This window comes from Mirounga leonina, unplaced genomic scaffold (genome assembly GCF_011800145.1).
Source record: "Mirounga leonina isolate KUSES-001 unplaced genomic scaffold, KU_Mleo_1.0 Mir_175, whole genome shotgun sequence".
Taxonomy (NCBI): domain Eukaryota; kingdom Metazoa; phylum Chordata; class Mammalia; order Carnivora; family Phocidae; genus Mirounga; species Mirounga leonina.
This window is the reverse complement of record NW_023270453.1, coordinates 16023216-16044719: the sequence shown is the minus strand read 5'-3', so window position 1 is coordinate 16044719 and position 21504 is coordinate 16023216. Positions and strand designations below refer to the sequence as shown.

At 44.1% G+C, this 21504-nt stretch overlaps 1 protein-coding gene across 1 annotated transcript in view; it reads right to left on the bottom strand.

The window, feature by feature from the left end:
• Positions 1 to 170: 170 nt before the first annotated feature.
• The window catches only part of IL15RA (interleukin 15 receptor subunit alpha), a 49185-nt gene continuing 27851 nt past the window's right edge, over positions 171 to 21504 (bottom strand). The window contains exons 2-7 of the mRNA XM_035021711.1: positions 18003 to 18197; positions 13930 to 14022; positions 11554 to 11748; positions 9905 to 9937; positions 3682 to 3757; positions 171 to 1067 (exon numbers count right to left, since the gene is read on the bottom strand). Of these exons, the coding sequence (XP_034877602.1) occupies positions 938 to 1067; positions 3682 to 3757; positions 9905 to 9937; positions 11554 to 11748; positions 13930 to 14022; positions 18003 to 18197 (722 nt within the window). The 3' untranslated portion in view covers positions 171 to 937. The remainder of the gene's footprint in view (positions 1068 to 3681; positions 3758 to 9904; positions 9938 to 11553; positions 11749 to 13929; positions 14023 to 18002; positions 18198 to 21504) is intronic.

Here is a 21504-nt window from a genome sequence, read left to right as displayed (position 1 = left end):
CAGGGAAAGAGACAGCGGGTATGCCAGGCACACCTGGGCCATAACCTGCCACTTACTGCTTCACTCATGGAAATCTTGTTAGAGAGTCCAAAACTGTGATCCGATCTAGCTTTAGGCAAGGTCTTTTTTTTTTTTTTTTTCTCCTTTTAGAAAGAAAAGCCAAGCTCAACTGTTTGGGACTCTGCATTCCCGCTCTTTCTCCTCTTTTTTATTCATGGCACATTTCTTCTCAGTGATTCTTTCAGTGCATTTTTTTTTTATATTGAAAATAGACATTTTGTTTATACAAGGCACAATTTCAAAATAACAGTTATATAAAATATGTAGATATAATAGGGAGTATAAATAGAAATGCATATACATGGAAAATGTCACTGAGTTCAGTTTCCTTCTTTGTGAATCCTTAAGTGGATTGATGGGGCACGATACCTCTGCTCCCTTTCAGTGCCTGCAGAGCACCTCAGTAGAGGGACAGCGTTTAGAGCTGCAACACTGTTGTCATCCTTGTAGACATCTCTTAAGCCAGCAGGAGACTCAGAATTATCTTAGAGTCTCAGGTGTATTTCTTTTCTCTGTAAACTGCAAGTCAGGATGAGGGGTGGAATAGTCAAGCTGCTAAGCCATCCCAAATAAATGTCACAATGAAATAAAAGGAAAGCCGAGGCCTTCAGCCACTCCCAGGAAAGCTTCAACTGCTGGGATCTGGGGAAGGCAGCCCTACACCTGAGGCCGGGCAGGGCAGGACGGGTCCCGAGCATCCATCCTGAGACTGCAGAGCCTAGGAGGTGTCTTGGCTGGGTGCTGTTGATAAAATGATGCCAAGACGTTTGTTTTATCACCCTGATGGGCTGTTTCCTGGTGCCCAGCTCCTTGAATCGTTTCCAGGTCCTCTTTGGCTAGGGCAGGGTTGGCGCCTTCGCTCAAGTCTCTGCTGCCCTCAGTCTCCCCCTGAGTGTCCCAGGTCGTGTGGGTAGTTTTCTGCATCCTCCTCTCTGCTGCTGGTTCCCCTAGTCATTGGCATCTCTTCCATGCTTTCCATTTCAACACTGGGTGTCTGCGAAGTTTGCCTGTAAAGCAGATCAGTCAGAGGTTTTGAAAAGAGGAGCGGGTCGCCCTCAGCTTGAGTGAACAGATAGTTCCTGTTGAACACTCAGATGGGGAAAACCTAGCTTACCTCCAGTCACGGCTGGTATTGAAATCTTACTTTGGTATTTTAAGCTGCTCGTCCACCAAAGATTGATCAGTGCTGCTGGAGCAGCTTACCCCCTCTTTTCCAATTCTCTGCTAAAAAGCAGTAGTTCAGATGGCAGGCACAAGAAGGAGAGAGTAACTGGGAGCCTGGCAAAGCCAGACATGATCATCTTGATAAAAGTGATGTAATATTCAGAAAGCTTTTAAAACAGTTTTTGGTACTTGGTATGTGTTTAAAGAAACAAATATATTAATCAGTTCCTGAGTAACCAAGAGTGGGGGAGGCAGAACATCTTATTCCACATGTTTCCCAGTCACTGAAGGACCTGTGTTTTTTGGTCCTGAGTATCTGGGCCAGCAATTTTTTCATGGATTATGTCATCTACCTCTTGAGGATAGGCAACTCTTTAGGACATTTCAAAGTAAACACTTTGAATCCAAAGAAAGCAAAAACACCAATTTGAAGAGATAGCTGCACCCCGTGTTCACTGCAGTATTATTTACACCAGCCAAGATATGGAAGCAACCTAAGTGTTCATTGATAGATGAATGAATAAAGAAGATGTGTGTGTATACACACACACACACACTAGAATATTACTCAGCCATAAAAAATAATGAGATCTTGCCATTTGCAACAACATGCATGGACCTAGAGGCTATAGTGCTAAGTGAAATAAGTCAGAGAAAGACAAACACCATATGATCTCACTCATTTGTGGGATCTAAAAAACAAAAATGAACAAACAAAACCAACAAACTTGTGGACACAGAGAACAAACTGGTGATTGCTAGAGGGGAGGGGCTGGGGCAGGTGAAATAGGGGATTCAGAGGTACAAACTTCCAGTTACAAAATAAGTCACAGGGATATAATGTACAGCACAGGGAATATGGTCGATCATAGTGTAATAACTTTGTATGGCATCAGGTAGTAACTAGCCTTGTCATGGGGGTCATTTCATAATGCATAAAAATGCTGAATCAGTATGCTGCACCCCTGAAACTAATAGGATATTGTATGTCAGCCACACTTCAATTATCAAGTAGCACTTTGAGCTCCTTGGAGTGAGAGCTAAACTATAAATCAGGACTCTAGGCCAATGTACTGAAAATAATTTGCTGAAAGCCAGTTTGTTGAATGACCAATCTACCTAATAACCCATCTGTAAAAAATAAGTTTACAGCAAAGAATTGATTCACCAAATGACCAAGTAGTTATGCTTTTCAGGTTTATCCGTTCTTACAGGTATATTTATCAATATTTCTCTACTATAGTCAGTGAATATTGATATTTTCATCTTATCAGCATATTTATTGGCCATATATACCAAATTTACAAATTCTTGTAAGATCCTATTTTTAATGTCTTAAAAAATTGTGCACATTTTTTAAGTTAATGATAGTTAGTCATTATACTTTTTTAAGAATGTAACTCCAAATACAACATGTCATGTGGAAATTTAGTTATAACAACACTTTGAAAGTCCTTTTAAAAGTCATTTTTTATTTTGCCAACATTTTAGCATTTTGGGGATTGTTTTGACAGATTTTCGAGTCACACATCAACCTTAATGTGCTCTTTCTAAATGATCTATGAGGTTTATGGCATTTCTTTTGGTTGGGATGGTATTAACAGCTTTCAAAGATGGATGTGAATTTTTAGATGACTTTTTCATTTCGGCTTCACAGTAGCATTTCATGGAACATTCATTTTGCCAAAGTGAGGCTCGAAGGATGGTATCATCCTTATACTGATATATTTAGAAAAGAATTCTTTATGACTAGCAGCCAAAAGTTTTGTTTCAACAAATCTGATTTCTCCTGTTCATTGTATGTTGCTGAGGAAGGATCCAGAACAGCCATATCAACATGGAATGCTGGTTACTAGGTTCTAATTGATACAAGTATGAAATTAAGGTGAATATGCCATTTGAGGCTTTAATGAAAATTATAAAAAGGCCTCAAGTTTAGAAAAATAAATAAAAACTGAAATTTTGGCAAGTGGCAGAAACAGTCTTCTCGTCACCCAATGCTGAAATAAGAATTTCAATGATTAGAAATACAAAAGTCAGGCCTACATGAATGAGCACATAAATAAGAAAATATCCCTATATTTAATGAGAACATTCAAGAAAATATATTCATGACTGTATCACAGCAATTGCATATCCATCAAATTGGTTATTGGGTAGGTTCTTTGCTTCTGAAAAGGAAAGAAAACTTCGTTCATTCTTTTCTTTCCTTGTGGTAGAGCGGCCCCTTGTCACCAGTTAGGTTCTGGCTGCCGTGTCTCCTACTGGTGGCCTGTGGGGGGCCTCCCAGGGCCAGCTCTCCATTGGCCGGTACAGGAGTGAGCGGGTGTGAGAGCCCACCTCAGTAGCCAGGAAAGGGGGTCTTGCTTTGAGGGGGCAGCAGAAACATAATGATGCAGCTCTTTTCTGGGAGGGAAGGAAGAATCCCGTCCTCTGTGATTCCCTCGCGCTTCTCACCTGGATTTTCGGTAACAGACCAGAAGAAGCACCGCACATACTACCCCGAGCACAGCGACAGGTGTGAAGATCGCCACTGCAAGAGAACAGAACAGAGCTGTCCTGCGGAGAGTCCTGGCAGCAGGTTCATGTCTAAGAATCTGAAAACTCTTTACAATTGACAATCCTGCAGAGAGATCCAAATGCCTTCCCAGCCCCAGCTAACTGTTACTGACATTTCTGGAGGTCCACACAGCCCAATCTGCTCTACTTCTGGGCAGAAAGTGCATTCTTTTCCCACCAATACCACCAGTTCAAACCATCCCCTTTCACGTCGTCCCACATCCCCAGCTCCTAATCCATCCTTCCTGGTCAGGGTGACATGGTGATGGGACGAGAGGAGAAAGTAAAGGCCTCAGAGTTCACAAGATGGCAAGGCTGGTCTGCTGCTCAATCCAAAGTCAGAAAATAGTTGTCCTTGGGACCACCTCCCCCTTTTCTTCAACTTCACAGAATCCCCATTTAGAAACAATAGCATGCAGTGCCATGCTTCTTCCAATTTCATCTTTTTTTTTTTTTTTTAAATAGGCTCCACGCTGGGCATGGATCCCAATGCGGGGCTTGAACTCACGACCCTGAGATCAAGACCTGAGCTGAGATCGAGTTGGATGCTTAACTGACTGAGCCACCCAGGCACCCCCATCATTATTGTGTTTTTACTAGCAGCTTTTTATGGTGGAGGAAGAGTGGTAAGGAGAGAAAGGAGGTGTTGTAAAAGGTGTTACGGATAAGAGGAGAGTAAGGCCATGGCTTAGGAGAAGGGAAAGATCCTGTTTGGGCTGAGTTGAAAGGAACAGCCTGGAGTGGTGGGGGCACTTGGAGGTAGGAGGCCAGCAGCTGTAGGGCATTTAAGATTTATTAGACAGGATAGGAAGAGTGGGATCTCCATGTGGAAGCCAGAGGGCTTAGCCCAAGGGCATGGTGAACCTAACTATTTTAAAAACACTTGCATCAATAATAAGCTCCAGGCAGAGTTGGTCAGTTTGCCTCCACGTTGTGAAATCTCCCTGCAAAAATCACCCACCTACCCTACATGAAGGATGACAACCCTGAACATCTGGGGGGGCCAGTGGTCTGACTGTGGACCACGAGTCACATCTCCTAGACTGGCTGTTTGGACCTGGGCCTATACAACCAGCACACGACCTCGTGTACGGGATACATCTCCTATCTTTGCCTTCAAAATACAACTCTATCGAAAAACAGAGAAATACAAGGATGTGGGAAAACACTCAGATTCTCCGCCGGGTACGGAGTACAGTTTTTCTCAAGAGCATTCGGCAACATGGAACAACAGCTTTAGAGAAGACCACACTGTTGACTCTCTAGTCCCACTTCTAGGAATTTATTCCAAGGAAATGGGCAAATACATCCAGGAGTATTCACTGAAGTATTATTTAAAACAATTTTTAAAATGTTAATCTCAATCTCTTAGTAATGGAAAATTAATTAAGCTGTGGTATACCCATACATTGGACTATCATCCAACTTTTAAAAATTATGAAATGAATCTGTATTAACACAGAAAGATGCCTCCAATTACTTAGGTGAAAAAAAACTGGCTGAGATCAAAATGAACCAAAAAATAATCTCCAGTAAGCCATGCGTGTGTCCATAGGCCCAGGACAGCCTTGAAGAATAGATACCAAGGTACTAAGTAATGGTGGGCTTGTAGATAATCTTTATTTTCTTTTTTAAAAAGTTTGCTTTTTCCCTGATATTTTTGAAATGGTACTGTCATCAGAAGAAACAGTAAAGTTGTCAAAACAAAACTACCTGTGCCTAAGTAAATACAAACGAGAATAGAAAAGTCCCAAAGGAAATAACAAGGAAGCATGTCAAATTAGTGAAAAATGTTTTGAATTTTCAGACTTAACATTAATCATTATGACTAAAAACCAGAAATACTTCCTAAGAGATGGTGTGCCCTAGGGTAAACTATTTCTTCCATTGACTAATCAGCTTGTCATGCATTTACTGTCTGCAGAGGGATTTACTGGAAAAGGCCGGTTGATGTCAGCTATAATTTTGCTTTCATAATGCCTCTTCCTTTTTCTTCTGAATGAGAATCACGCCTGCAGACTCCCAATTCCAGAGAGAGAAGAGGCCCCTGAGCCAATGATGTGACAGAGCACTTTGAATCCAGGGACAAACTCATACCCTTGGCCTCATCCTCCATTATATCCAGGCAAACTGGGTAAAAAAAATTGAAACCAAAATCACAAAGATGCTAGGTAAACAAATCAACTGGCAAGTTCCCCCACCGTTTTGTGTTTCCTAGGGTATGCATGGGTTGTAGAAAAAGGAAGAGAGAGAGGTTTGGTGAGCCAGAGGAGAACAGAGGAGGATTTGAGTCGGGGCGGGGGTAGGGGGTGGGGATGGATTATTGCTCAGGAGGCCGAGAAAGGCCAGTAGCTCCCTGGCTTGACTTCAACCCGCAGTGCGTGTTGGGTCTAAAGCGAAGAAGGTGGCCGAGGCAACCAGTGGCCATTGTTCAGTGTGGATGATGAAAAGGTCCTCTGAGAACAGGGTGGGGGAAGGCACCATTCCTTAGCAGTACCTGCAAACTAGATCAGCCAGGAAGTGCTGTCTCTGAGTGCTGGTGTGCCTGCATCTGATGAAGGCCATTTTGAAGTAAGACTATCATTATTCCTGGGCAGTGTTTCTCTTCTGTCTCTTACTGCACTAAGCACACAGCAAGTGTTGGGCTCAGAGTAGGTACTCAATAAATACCTAACTGATTGAATGAAACCATTCACAGTCCATAAGTTAAAGGACATTTGATGTGCCATTTGCTTCTCAATGAGAAATCTGCATTTCATTGCAACTGAGGACCAACCCGGCACAGAGTTAGAACTCAATCTACATTGAATAAACAGAGGAATGATATAATATAGAGCTAGCTCCTATTAAAGGCTGAGCATATCAACTGCAGCAAATCGATTTCAGATATGAAAGATGAGAAGTATAACACAGTCTGAAGAATTAACTCTTCCCTCCTTGTGTCTTAAATGAACATGGCAATGTAAACACTGTCATAGGTGACATTCTGGCTTTTTACTTTACAATCAGGAGTCCTCAGGAATAGCCTAGTCAAAGATCAGATATGGGATATTGGAATAGCTGAATGAAATTATTGCTTAAAAGGACTGCCAAGGGGCGCCTGGGTGGCTCAGTTGGTTAAGCATCTGACTCTTAGTTTCAGTTCAGGTTGTGATCTCAGGGTCATGAGATTGAGCCCTGTATGGGGCTCTGCACTCAGCACAGAGTCTGCTTGGGATTCTCTCCCGTCTGTCCCTCCCCATGCTTGTGCTCTCTCTCTCTAAAATAAATAAATAAAATCTTAAAGGAAAAAAAGCCTGCCAAGTGAGCCTGTAGATACTTAAGACAATGAAATGAAGAATCGCACTTCCTAAACATTTATTAAAATGTTAAAGTCCTCAAATTAACATATTCATTTGCTCGCTCACTATTTATTGAGCATCTACTATTTACCATTTTCTTTTGAACTGAAAAAAGCAACTTTTATAAGTTGTGATAATTTATGTAACTTTAAAAATTGTGATATTGGTAGTTATCAATGGGCTGATGAAAATATTAAGTTAATTAACATTTGCTGAGTGATTATTATGGTAAAGCATCTATATTTGCTTACAAACATGGTCAACCGATTGCTTATTCATGCAGAAATGGCAACACCTACGGATGCCCAAGGAGCCAGCTGGTATCTCTGCCGTTTGTACCTGACAGGGGCAAACTTTTGGGTCTCAGGTAGCTAGGACTGTATATGACAGACTTGGCAGGCACCATCATTAAATGTTTTTAGAAAACTAGCATGATTTTAATTTCAGTTTACACCTTCTTAGCCAATAAAACTTAAATAACACCTAATGAAATAGAACTCATCTTTATTTTTTATTTCTTTGCTAACAATTACTTGATCTGTCTTGTAAGTTAGGTGCTAACATGTTTATCTTGAAGCCCCTGGAAGAAGGAAATCTTACTCACATAACAGGAAAGATTTAAAGTTTTTTGTTTTTGTTTTTTAATCTCTGTATTTCCGCAGTTTCTTGCACGGAGCTATTTTTGCCTATTGCAGGTGTTCAGTTAATGTGTATTACATTATACTTCAGAACTGGGGAGACTTTCTGATATTTTAATCTAGTGAAAATCATGAGCTGGAAAAATGTAAGATGATATCCCATAATAAAGTAGTTGTTTGAAAATCTACTTAGAAAACATGGACCCTCAAATTTTATATACAGGATTTTTTCCTACAGATATACTTGCCCACAGCAAAATGATAGGTTTTCCGATTAATCACTGTTTGTAACATAGTCAAAGAATATAAACAGTCACATGTCCAAATAGGGGGTTGGCTACATAAATTCTGGCAAATCCATATGGTAGGATTTTTTGTAGCTGTTTTAAAGAACGAAGTGGTTTTAATGTATTGATATGGAAGGATTTCCAAGAGATACCATTAGGTGAAAATGAACAAGGTGCAAAACAGTGAAAATACAATACCTGTTTAGCATCATATATCCTCTGTGAGCTATTTACAGGGTGACTCTCTGAAAGGACACACAGAAATCTGGTAGCAGGAGTTGCTTTCTTCCTGCAAGGGGATTTTCAGTCTGAGATGGGGCTTTTTGCTCTATATCTTTTTGTAATTTGTAATTTTTAAACCCTGTGCAAATATTACCAATTCAAAAAAATGAATAAAAAATGTAAAACTTTGTAGAAAGGTTAATGTAATATGTGACATAGGAGAAAAATTAGGTTAGCTACTTTATTTACTGGTTGCCTCTTAAGTGATAAACATATTTTTGTTTCAGTGTCCTTGTCATTAGTCCCACAGTTTCTCCATGAAAATACTCTCCAGATGGGCTTTTTTTTTTATTGTCTTGCCTTTGCATATACATTTTGATCATTTTAAAAACCATTCTAATCAACTAGCTGCTGAAATGACTAAACCCACTTGGTTGGCCTTTTTTTTTTAAGAGAGAGTACTTGCACATGAACCTGTGTGGGGGAGGATGCAGTGCAGAGGGAGAGGGAGAGAGGGGCTCCATCCCACAATCATGACCTGAGCTGAAGGAGTTGGATGCTTAACTGACTGAGCTACCCAGGCACCCCTCAATTTTTTTTTCTGGATGACACTTCTAAAAAAAAGATTTTATTTATTTATTTACTTATTTATTTGAGAGAGAGAGAGAAGAGAGTGGGAGTAGGGGGAGGATCAGAGGGAGAGGGAGAGAAGCAGACGCCCCGCTGAGCATGGAGCCAATGTAGGGTGATGCGGGGCAACGTGGGGCTCAATCTCATGCCCTGAGATCACGACCTGAGCTGAAAGAGTCTGATACTTAACCAACTGAGCCACCTGGGTGCCCCTAGATGACACCTGATGCAGATAAAATATAGCCACAAAAATGAGTCATTCTCCAGTAGAAAAACTTGTAAATGGAAAATAGAAATAATTTTTGTCTTACGAAGTTACGGTGGTTTTTTTTTTTGTTTTTTGGTTTTTTTTTTGCTTCTTGAAAACTTGTCAGACAAAAATCTTAGATTCTTTCTTATGATTGCAATTCTCTCTCCCTTCTCTCTTCTTCCTCTCTCCTCCCCTTCCTTCCTCTCTTTCTTTAATTCTTGCGAACACTTTTCCACTCCCATCCTCACATTCCCTGGGTCATTCACTTTCTCTCCTAGCTTTAAAGTTGTGTGCTTCTTCTGTAAAAAGAAGCCTCTTATATTGAGACATTTGAGCAGCCTTGCTGTGAAGGGCATCATGCTGAAACCCTGTGAAAGATGAATGCAGTTTATGACAGAATAACAGCATTGCAATGACAGTAGTACACATGTGTGGTGTTCTGGTAAGTCCTGTATGCAAGTCCAGCCCTGCTTAGGGGAAGGAGGCTCTTTTGTGATGCGTCAGCTCTCTGGTTCCCACATCAGTAGCCTGACAGGGAGGAGCTACCAATAGTGAGATAAGCAGTCATGTTAGAATCCCATAAGTAGGGTGATCCTATAACTTACTATCTAAACCAAGACACTCTTGAGCGGAGAAGGGGATGCTGCTGGTGGCCAGGCTGGGGCAGCACATAAACCAGGACTGTCCCACCCCCTGTGACTGAGGTCCTCTGGGCATAAACACTGCTAGGACAAGAGAAAAAAAAATACTTACCAGTCACAGCTCCAGAACTGTATGAATATGTACCTGCAGAGAAGAGATTGCAGCTGAGTTATTGCTGTTTCTCAGTTAAGGCACTAGTTTCTCATTAAGCAGGAGGAATTTTGGACAATTTGGTTTCCATCCTAAAGCCTTGAGAGATTGATGGCTGGCAAAACCAAATTCCCTTTAGCAGAGAATAAGGGTAATTTATTTAGATGCTGGGCCATGCTTAAGAATCAAATATGCCCTGTTTGCACAGCAAAGGAAAACATCAACAAAACAAACAGACAACCTACTAAATGGGAGAAGATATTTGCAAGTGACATATCTGATAAGGGTTAATATCCAAAGTGTGTAAGAACCTATACAACTCAACACACACACAAGCAAATAGTCCAATTAAAAATGGGCAGAGGACCAGATAGACACTTTTTCAGAGAAGACACACAGATGGCCAACAGGCACACGAATGGATGCTCAACATCACTGATCATCAGGGAAAGGCAAATGTGAAGCCACAGTGACACATTATCTTACCCCTGTGAGAATGGCTAGAATCAAAAAGACAAGAAACATCAATTGTTATGGAGGATGTGGAGAAAACACTGTTGGTAGGAATGCAAGCTGGTGCAGCCACTGTGGAAGACAGTATGGAGGTTCCTCAAAAAAATTAAAAATGGAAAAAGCTATACGATTCAGTAATTCTGCCAGGTATTTACCCAAAGAAAACAAAAACACTAATTTGAAAAGATATATGCACTCCTATGTTTATTGCAGCATTATTTACAGTAGGCAAGATATGGAAGCAGTCCAAGTGTCCATCAGTAGATGAATGGATAACAATGTGGTATATATATACACAGTATTACTCAGCCATAAAAAAGAATGAAATCTTGCCATTCAATAACCATGGATGGACGTAGAGCGTATTATGCTAAGTGAAATAAGTCAGAGAAAGACAAATACCATATGATTTCACTTAGATGTGGAATCTAAAAAACAAAACCAATAAACAAACAGACAAAAGCAGAAACAGACCCATAAACACAGAGAACAAGCTGATGACAGCCAGAGGGGAGGAGTGTGTGTGTGGTGGTGGCGGGGGGGGTGGGATGGGCAGAATGGGTGAAGGGGGAGCAGGAGGTCCAGGCTTCCAGTGATGGAATGAATAAATCACGGGGATGAAAGGTACAGCACGGGGCGGGTGGAGAGCATAATCAATGGTATTGTAGTAGAGAAAAACACGCCACAAAGAATCAGCTATGCTTTTACGGAAGATACAGATTACCAAGAACTTTTCCATCCCACAGACTGTGACTCCAGATTGCAGAAGGCTTCCACTGTCCTCCCATATTGAGAGGAGGCAGATATTATTCAGACTGGCAAGCCTCTGCCATGCAGGTCTGTACGGTGAGCCTTGTCCCATCCAGGAGATGGACTTTCTTTTCCAGCTGGGCTGAAGCAGGGCAGAGCACAGAGGTTAGAGGGCAGAGCAGGGAGGCTGTGGCACAGAGCAGCGAGCGGGGGGTTACTAAGTTGTCTGGACTTCAGGTCAGATGGTATAATGCTGTGCAGTCGGCTCACTCGAGGTCTCCACCCACTTCCCAGAAGCAGCCCACGGGTTGCTGACCTCTCCTAAAGTATGCAAAGCCAGTGCTAACCTGGTGTCTCCTGTGAGGCGGAGGGAGTGCGTTCCAAGGCCTTTGCCGTTGTCTGAGGTAGGGCTTGGGAGGGTTCCTGACTGATCGGCCCTGTGGTTCCTGTAGCAGGAGGCTTTGATGGCATCGGCCTGGAGCCTGGCACAATATCGGGCTTTGTGGCCACTGTGGTGTCTGACGTGGAAGTGAAAGCTGGTTCTGTAGGAAAGTGCAAGATATGGAGAACATGAATATTTAGACTCGTGTCTCTGCTCAGCTCCAGAAGAGAGTGGACTTGATGCTTGCTCTAGTGAAGCCCACCGCGGGCCAGCCCTCCCCCGGCACACTCCTCCATGGCTCTTTGGGAAAATCCCTTAGGTGGGTAACCTGTTCATCCATCTGGAATGGCCACGGGACTTTCGAGAATGCTAGAGGCTCTGCAGCTGTTTATCATGGGGCAAAGTTCGAGATGCCACGGATTTGGGTGGACTCGGATGCTATGGGAGGCTGTTCTCAAAAACCGAGTGCAACTGTATTTGCCAAAGACATCTGGGGTGCGGATTTTCATTTATTTTCTACGTGTTTGCACATGACTTCTGAAATGGGGGGGAAGCCTGAGGTTCAGCCTGACCGAATCCTAGAGAGCGTATTTGAAGGAAGGGTCCTGGTTTTGCGCTGATCGAGGGGAGGGCAGCCCGCCTTGTGTCCAGGCCCTCACTGTCCCTGTCGACCTGGCAAATGGCTGCCCCCAAACTGTGAAGCATGGTACAAGTGCCTCTGTGACCCCAGCACCGTTGGCTGTCTGGCCACGCCGTGTGGGGCTGCTGTCCCAGCCGCTTATGCTGTGAGACGTCCTCCTGCCCCTTCGTCCCCCATCAGTACCTCACACGTACCTCACACCATCCGGGCTGCCAGCCCTCCGGGCGCTCTGCAGACAGAGCTCCCCCAAAGCATTTCCATCCAAGTGCCCATGGCCACGTCACCCCGTGTCGGAGATTACACTCCCACGCCTTTCACCTGACCAAGTGTTCCATGCACGAAGGCAAGGCTGGCAGAGACCAGCCTTGATTATTCTCATCAGTTGGTGCACCAGATGTGACTTGGGTCAAAGGGGTTTTGGAATTACTCCAAACTTAAATGTAGTCAGCGCTCAACCATATCCTCCTGTTTGTAGTCAACAAACTACCTAACTAACTAGGAGGAAGCCTCCCTCTGGCCTCGCCATCCCCCCTTCGGCATTGCTACTCAGCTTTGGCTCCCTAAGAACCACCTGGGGAGATTCTAGAACCCTAATTCCCAGGCTGCTCCCCAGACCGCCAGAGTACCGGGGAGGTCCCCACATGTGTCCACGGTTAGGAAGCCGTGCTCAAGGGGAGGCGAGCCCGAGCAGTGCAGCCAACCGCAGCAGGCTGACTGTGCCGGGCACGAAGGGGGAGACGGGGGTGGGGAAGCACCACACTGGATAACGGGACACAAAAAAATCAGGCGTTAAGTGTAAAGTAAGGCTTCCCTAGGATGTAGGGCACATTGTCCCAAGACATTAGCATTTATGGTTTCAAATTTTCTTAACATCAGGACGGTGCTGAGGAAATTGGGGTAGAAGATTAGCTAAGACCCTGGAAATGCGTAACGTTGGCAGCTTTGTGCAGTGCTTCTGTACCCAGCAGCCCCCCGTTGGGGGAACAGTTCTGCATGGGTCCCTCATGTTTCTGCACGTCTTCTCGGCAGAGGCACCGGCAGCCCTCTCTTGGGACTATCTTTCCAAAGATGTTCCTATAGCCTTGGAAGGTACAGACAGCGCCTCACCCTGGAGCAAAGGACAGACATGGTCAGCCGGTTATAAAAGACTCCAGTTTCTTGAACTCAGGCTTCCTCTGCTATGAAGCAGCCTGCTGGATGTGCAGGCATCTTGGAGGCCCCTCCCCATTGCCCCTGTGGGATACAGAGATGAGGAAATTGAGGCAAACATGCCGAGGGTCCTGCTGCCTGCTGTGCCATGGAAGGAAGAACGTCCTTGGTCTCTGGAGCAGGAACGTCCTGTTTTCCGCCAGCACCCATGACGTGTTGGCGGGCTAACATGCAAGGCAGGCAAAACCGCAGATCCTCCCCAGTTTTGATGAGGAAGCACGTCTACAGCTAAGTCTGATCTGGCATTGTAAGAGTGGGTTTCGAACCATCATTAATTATGTGCAGCCGAAACCTAGCTATCAAGGTTTTAAAAGAGAAAATGATTTAAAAGAGAAAATGAAGCTAATATAATGTTGATGTTAATAAAAAGTGTGTCCTGTTGTTTAAGTTGGCCGTGGAACTCCAGCGGTTGGTCCAAGAATCTGAGGGGCTCACTGGGACCTGCGTGGTCGCAGGGAATGGGAGTCCTTAAAAAGTTTCCAACATCCCTACCTTTTCCAGAAAGGGAGGTGCTCTGTGGCTCTGGGGTCACCCCTGCTGGCACTTCTGTGGAGGATGGCCTTAGGTGAGTCAGGGAGGGGTCTCCTAGAGAGAGGATAACCACATGGCATTCATGAGCCTGAGGGTGGAACCTGGAGTGCTTCACAACCACACAGAAATAAAAAAAAACCAACATATAAATTTAAAATAGAGATATCTGGCTTCCCGGGATAGGTCAGAAGCCCGAGAAATATGCAACAATGTTTCCCAATCTGCAATTCCCAGGCAAATGCAAACAGAGGGCAAACTCTTTTTCTAGCCTTTCAAAAAGACTGCACACATATCAAATGTTATTTTCAGTTAGAATGATATCAATGAGATCAACTCAGTTTTATAATACTGTCTTTTACATGGGAAAATAAATGATTATCAGTAGATTCAGTTGTTTTGTAAGGAAAAAAAAAAAAAGCATTCCAAGCACAGGAGGTTAGGAAAAGTAATGGAGGGAGTTGTTAGTGGTAAAAGGTGAGGATTCTTTGGGCTACATGAAACCTAAAGATCCTCCAGTCTTTAGGTTCTAAAAGTCTATGATATCAGGTCTCTCCCCCTTGCTTTCTCTACCCCCACCCCCCACCAACCAGTTCAGAGCCTACAACTCTTCCCCATCTTAGATTCATTCACCCAAAGGAATTGGCACTTTGAAGAAACAGTCACTTTGCCTGTGTTGGAAAGCCTTTATTTTTGCCCCTGGATTACAGGTACCAGCAGGTGCCCACACTGGGCAGAATAAGATGTCTACTCTGTGTCTTTGCCATAGTGTTATTGCTCATACCTGTCGTCACCCAGCTAGCTCAGCACTTCAATCGCACTTGATGCCATGTGGCACGATGTCCCCCAGCTGAGTGATTCCTTTGCAATAAATAGAAGGCTTCTTCCTCGCCCTGCCTCTGATGTCTGCATGATGTCATGCAGGGGGAGGGGGCAGGTGCACAAAATCATTGAGAAAGTCTGGCTCTTCAAGGAATCCTACAGCAGAGTGAGTTCGCTCTAGAACAACCCCTTTTGTCCACTTCCCCAGAGAGGAGTTGAGAATTTTCACATATATGAGAAAGTCTCTAGCTTGCAGTTGGACATGTACCAAATATGCAATAAACCATGAGTTAATCTTTATTTTTCTAGAGTAAGGGCCTTAGTATTCCTGGAAATAGCACTATTGACTTCCACTCCAAGATTGTTGGCTTCTGACATAGTTATCCAGTTGTGGATGGTTCATAAAAAAATAGATTCTGACAACCATCCCTCACATGGGCTCTGGAGTGCTGGCTGGACACCAGACATGGGTGACCAAGCTAAGGGAGTCTCTGCTCCTTGGGTAGCCCCCATTCTTCTGGGTGGGTAACAACAAAGAACCCTAATAATTTCCCTACAGGTTGTCTTCTAGGGAGAAATTGGGAAGCTCTCTGGGAAGCAAGCATGCCAAATTCTTGCTACCATCATCTTAAAGGCATATGTCAGAGATATTGTGGGTTCTGTTCCAGACCATCACAATAAAGTAAATGTGGCAATAAAGCAAGTCAAATGAATCTTTTGTTTCTATAGTCTATGAAGTGGGCAATAGCATAGTGTCTAAAAAAAATCAATACATATACCTTAATTTAAAAATACTGCTAAAAAATGCTAACCATCATTTGAGCTTTCAGTGAGTCATAATCTTTGCTGGTGGGGGGATCTTGCCTCGATGTTGATGGCTGCTGACTGATGAGGTGGCTGTGGCAATTCCTTAAAATAAGACACTGATGAAGTTTGCCCCAGTGTCTGACTCTTCCTTTCACAAATGATTTCTCTATAGCAGGTGGTGCTGTTTGATAGCATTTTACCCACAGTAGAACTTCTTTCAAAATTGGAGTCAGTCCTCTCAAACCCTGCCTCTGCTTTATCAACTGAGTTTATGTAATATCCTAAATCCTTTGTTGTCACCTTAACCAGGAGTAGATTCCATCTCAAGAAACCACTTCCTTTGCTCGAAGCAACTCTTCGTCTGTTCAAGTTTGATCATGAGATCGCAGCAATTCAGTCCCATCTTCAGGCTCCACTTCTAATTGGTTCTCTGGCTGTTTCCACCTCATGTGCAGTGACTTCCTCCACTGAAGTCTTGAGCCCCTCAAAGTCGTCCATGAGGTCTGGAATCAACTTCTCCAAAACTCCTGTGAATGTGTATATTTTGACCTCTTCCAGTGAATCATGAATGTTCTTATGGCATCTAGAATGGTGACTCCTTTCCAGAAGGTTTTTAATTTACTTTGCTCAGATCCATCAGAGAAATCACTGTCTGTGGTAGATATTGCCTTATGGGATGTATTCCTTAAATACTAAGACTTGAAAGTGGAAATGACTCCTTGATCCGGGGACTGCAGAATGGATATTTTTTTTAGCAGGCATGAAAACAATATTAATTTCATTTTCATCTCAATCAGAGTTCTTGGGTGACCAGGTGCATTGTCAATGAGTAGTCATATTTTGAAAGGAAACTTCTTGAGCAGTAGGTCTCAACAGTGGGCTTAAAATATTCGGTAAACCATGTTGTAAGCAGATGTGCTGTCATCCAGGTTTTGTTGTTCCCTTTATAGAGCTCAGGCAGAATAGATTTAGCATCATTCTTAAGTTTCCTGGGATTTTCAGAATGGTCAGTGAGCATTGGCTTCAATTTAAAGTCATCAGCTGCATTAGCCCCTAAAATGAGTGAGTCAGCCTGTCCTTTGAAGCTTTGAAGCCAGGCATTGACTTCTCCTCTCCAGCTGGGAAAGTCCTAGATGGGCTCTTGCATACTAAGGCTGTTTTGTCTGCGTTGAGGATCTGTTGTTTAGTGTAGCAGCTTTCATTAATTATCTTAGCCAGATCTTCTGGATAACTGGCTGCTTCACTTTGCACTCTTATGTTATGGAGATGACTTCTTTCCTTGAAGCGCATGAACCAACCTGTGCTCGCTTCAAGCATTTCTTCTGCAGCTTCTTCACCTTTCTCAGCCTTCATGGAATTGAAGAGAGAGCCTTGCTCTGGATGAGGCTTTGGCTTAAGGGAGTGTTGTGGCTGGTTTGACCTTCTATTTGGACCCCTAAAACTTTCTCCATATCACCAATAAGTCTGTTTTGTTTACTTACCTTTTGTGTGTTCTCTGGAGTAGCACTTTCAGTTTTCTTCAAGGACTTTTCCTTTGCATTCATAACTTGGCACAAGAGGCCTATTTTTTGGCCTATCTTGACTTGACATGCTTTTTTCACTAACCAATCATTCCTAGTTTTGACTTGAAGAGAAAGATGTGATTCTTCCTTTCACATGAACCTTTAGAAGCTATCGTAGGGCTGTTAATTAGCCTAATTTCAATATTGCTCTGTTTCAGGAAGTAGGGAGGTCCAAGGAGAGGGAGAGAGACGGGGAATGGCCAGTCCATGGAGCGGTCAGAAGACATATACAACATCCATTGATTAAGTTAACCATCTTACATGGGTGTGGTTTGTGGTGCCCCAAGAGAATTCCAGTAGTAATATCAAGGATCACTGGTCCCAGCTCCCATAACCAATATGAGAAAGTTTGAAATGCTGCGAGAATTACTAAAATGTGACACAGAGATACAAAGTGAGCAAATACTGTTGGAAAAATGGTGTCAATAGACTCTCTTGAAGCAGGATTGCCACAAATCTTCAATTCGTAAAGAACATAATTATCTGTAAAGTGCAATAAAGCAAAATGCAACAGAGTGAGGGATGGCTGCAGCTAATATTGACCAGGTTTCACGGCACACTGCTACAGCCCACACCATTGACATCAGGTTCATTTTCTAGATGAGGAACAAAGACTTCCAAGATGGTAAGACACTTGCTCAAGGAACCCAAAACTGTGACCCTAAAGCCTATGTATTTTCAACTCCCAGGGGCGTTGTTTAGAGGCCCACTGGTTTATTTAGCCTCAGACCTCAACACAAACGTCTTGTCCCCCAGAGATGGGCTCATTCAGCTTCCCACACTACAGTTCTGCTCTGTACGGCTTTGGGAAGGGGGATGGAGAGACTTGCAGGGATGGCTACTTACTGATGCACTTGAGATTGGGAATTGTCCACTGGGCCATGTTCATGGTCTTGTTGAACACGCATTCGGTCAGGCTGGATGTCCCGGCTTTACGCTTGAAGCCAGAGTTACATGTGTACCGCTCCCTGGAGCTCACGTTGTAACTCTTGACCCGGATGTCTGCATGTTCGACCGACATGGGAGGAGGGCATGTGATGCCTGCAGGGGTGCAGATAAGACAGGACAGATGAACACATTTCAGGTTGTTTAGAGGTGTTCTCCGGGGCAACATGGGTGGCACTCAGTGCCTTTGTAGCCAGGGTCTGGCTTTCTGAGGGGCCCCTTAGGATACACCCCAGGTTCTAAGCATGTGGAAAATGTTCAGTAAGGGCTCTCATCATTTAGAAGCCTTCCAGGAGCCTTGTCTTAAGTGCTCACCAACCAGCATGGCTAGGGACTGGGGAGTCATCCGTGGAAACCCCTTTCCCTTCCCTTCACTCCCCATCAGTCTCTCACCGTCTCTATCTCTTTGGCCCCATCCAGCCTGGCCTCTGCACTCTCTTGCCTGAAAGCAGCAATAACCTTTGAATTGGTCTCCCTGCCTGTTCTCCCTGAAAGCCTTTAATCCATTTCTGTAATACAGCCAGTCATCTTCAGAAATGCGCATTGGATGACTTCACTCCTTCCTGGTTGCCCGCTGCTCTTAGAATAAAAACTAAAATCCTCAAGAAGTCTTCAGTGCTCTGCTGGACCTGCCCCCAACCCCCCCCAGCTACTCTTCCCCCTGGCCACTCTGGCCTTCGGTCCACGCCCCCCAGGCCACTCACCATGCCCACTGCTCTCCCCAGCCCATCTCCTGCCATCCTTCCTAACGTGAACATGACTTTCTCAGGAAAGCCTTCCCTCCCCTCCCCACCCAGTCAGCCAAGTCCCATAGTTCTGTGTTCTCTCCCTGTGCGGCCAGCCACTCTCATGGTTCTACCAAAGACAATGAGATGATGTAAGGGCTGTGTCTCATCATTTGCACTTTGAGTGGTGGCAGCGGGGGGCACATCTGTCTTGCCCAATTGGGTTCTCTGAGCCTCGTACAATAGCTGTTCAAGAAAGAGCATTCAGAGAATGATGCTTATTATGCACATGCCCTTTACCCCAGCAATTTCACTTCTAAGAATTTACCTTACAGATATACTGGTATATTTATGGAGTGAGTATGTACAAAGTTACTGGTCATAATAGCCAGTACCTATAAATTACCTTGTATGTGGTCAGCAGGAGACTAATTTAGTAAATTACAATACAGCTACCCTACGAAGAAGTACCACCCAGCTCTTTACAGTAGATGAAGAAAGCTCTTTGTGCACCGAAGTGGAAAGATCTCCAAGATACACTGTTAGGTTAGGAAGAAAAGGAATAGAACCCTATGTTTTATATGCTACCATCAGTAAAAAAAAGAAGAAATGGTACCTATACACAATATTTTGTCTGTACATAAAATCTCTGAAAGGATGCAAGAGACTATTAACACTGGAGATGAGGCAGCTGAGAGATGCACTGGGAGAGACTTTTTACTGAATGCCTTTTTTTCCTTTTTTTTTTTTTTTTTTTTTGGTCTTTTCATACTTCCTGAATCTTTAGTGGTGCAAATGTTTTACCAGTTAAAAATGCTTTTGAGGGGTGCCTGGGTGGCTCAGTTGGTTAAGCATCTGCCTTCGGCTCAGGTCAGGATCCCGGGGTCCTGGGATCAAGTCCCGCATCAGGCTCCCTGCTCAGCGGAGAGTCTGCTTCTCCCTCTGTCTCCCCCCCACACCCCCCACCCTGCTTGTGCTCTCCCTTATATTTAACAAGCAGTGCCACCCAGATGCTGACCAATCAGAATAGCTGCTGGAAATACTTGGGACTGGGGGAGGGGTGACCACTGGCCACAGATGAAAGGCCACACTGATGAGGACTGGCAGAATATTAGTTGTGCCTATATGTTACACTGTTTTAAATATATGAAATACTGAATAATAGAAAGGTAGGGGATGGGAGATTTTAAAGTACCCTGCCACAGGAACTCAGAAATCTTGGTTGAGCCTAGGGCAGGACAGGGATAAATCCTGCTGAGTGGCGGGTGTTTGGTGCTTCGGCTGTAATATGTTACCTGCTACAGGAATGTGAGAAATGCAGGAGATTCTGGAATTAGGAATTTTTGCCTTTCTCTGAGCAAGTGAAGGCAGCGTGGGGAAAAATTAAAGGCGAGAAGTTTGGCAAGGTCATCTGGGAGGATTCTGGACACCCTTTTGGGAGACAGCTCCCCCCCCCACCCCAGTCACTCCCAGCAGACTGTGGACATGACAAAGTGCATGCCAAGTGATACCTTTTATCAGAAGAATGTCACCAAAAGAAGGTAAGAGCCAGAGCTAGAACGATTCAAGTTTTCTCTAACTTGTACAACCATGTTAAAAATGTCCCTCTTCTTTTAATTAGAATCTGAAAGATTTGAGCAAGACTTAGAGCCCATGATTTTCCTCAGTATGAAACTTCCTGGCTAAAAGCAATGTCCTGGGACCTGCCCGATCATGTACATTCATTTCATTTTTGTGGCATTTCTACAGATAGGTGCTCAGTAGATCTGCAGGATAAACTGGTCTAATGGCTTTTGGGAATGACACCTGGTGAAGTTCTCTCTCATGTCTGAGTTTTGGAATGTACCAGGAGCAGAGATTCTGGTCTGAAAGTCTGATGATTGAGCTACCTGCAAGTACGGTAAACAGTCCAAATCCCAAGTGGATGAGGTGAGCTCAGTCACCTACGCAGATTAGACCTTGGTGTTAGGTCTGAGGGGGACAGATTCTGGAAAATGGGACCATCTTCTGCAGCTCTGCATGTCACAGTGAGGATTCTGGCTTCTGGAACATGAATCCCCATCCATCCTGGAAAATGTAATGTCTTAATGATCTTAAGCTGGGTGTTCTAAATGGGGCCAGTTTCCTTCTGTATCCCTCAAATAAGCCACTCTTGTTTGATTTACCCAAATAGTATCTGTGCTTTCCAGCCATCTGAGCCTTCTTTGGGTTGGGCAGGATCTGGGGTCAGCTTTGACTGGCCATGGGCCCCCAAATGGCAGTTTTCTCCTTCCTTCTTACCTGCTCCCTGTGGGTTGGCCTGTCTCTGCCTAGAAACCCTAGCTTTGGGGACTAGGGCCCTGACCCCTGCTGCCCAGGTCTTTTCCTCCAGAGAGCAGTCCCTGGATTGCCACACTGCCCAGCCTCTGGCTTAGGTTTGGATGTCCAAGAATGACTGCCAGAATCACCAAGTGTCTGACTCTTGATTTCGGCTTGGGTCATGATCTCAGGGTTGCAGGATTAAGCCCCATGTCGGGTCCACACTGGGTGTGGAGCCTGCTTGGGATTTTCTCTCTCCCTCTCCCTCTGCCCCTCCCCTCCCCCACTCATGGGCACACAGCCTCTCTCTAAGAAAGAAAGAGAGAGAGAGAGAGAAAGAAAGAAAGAAAGAAAGAAAGAAAGAAAGAAAGAAAGAAAGA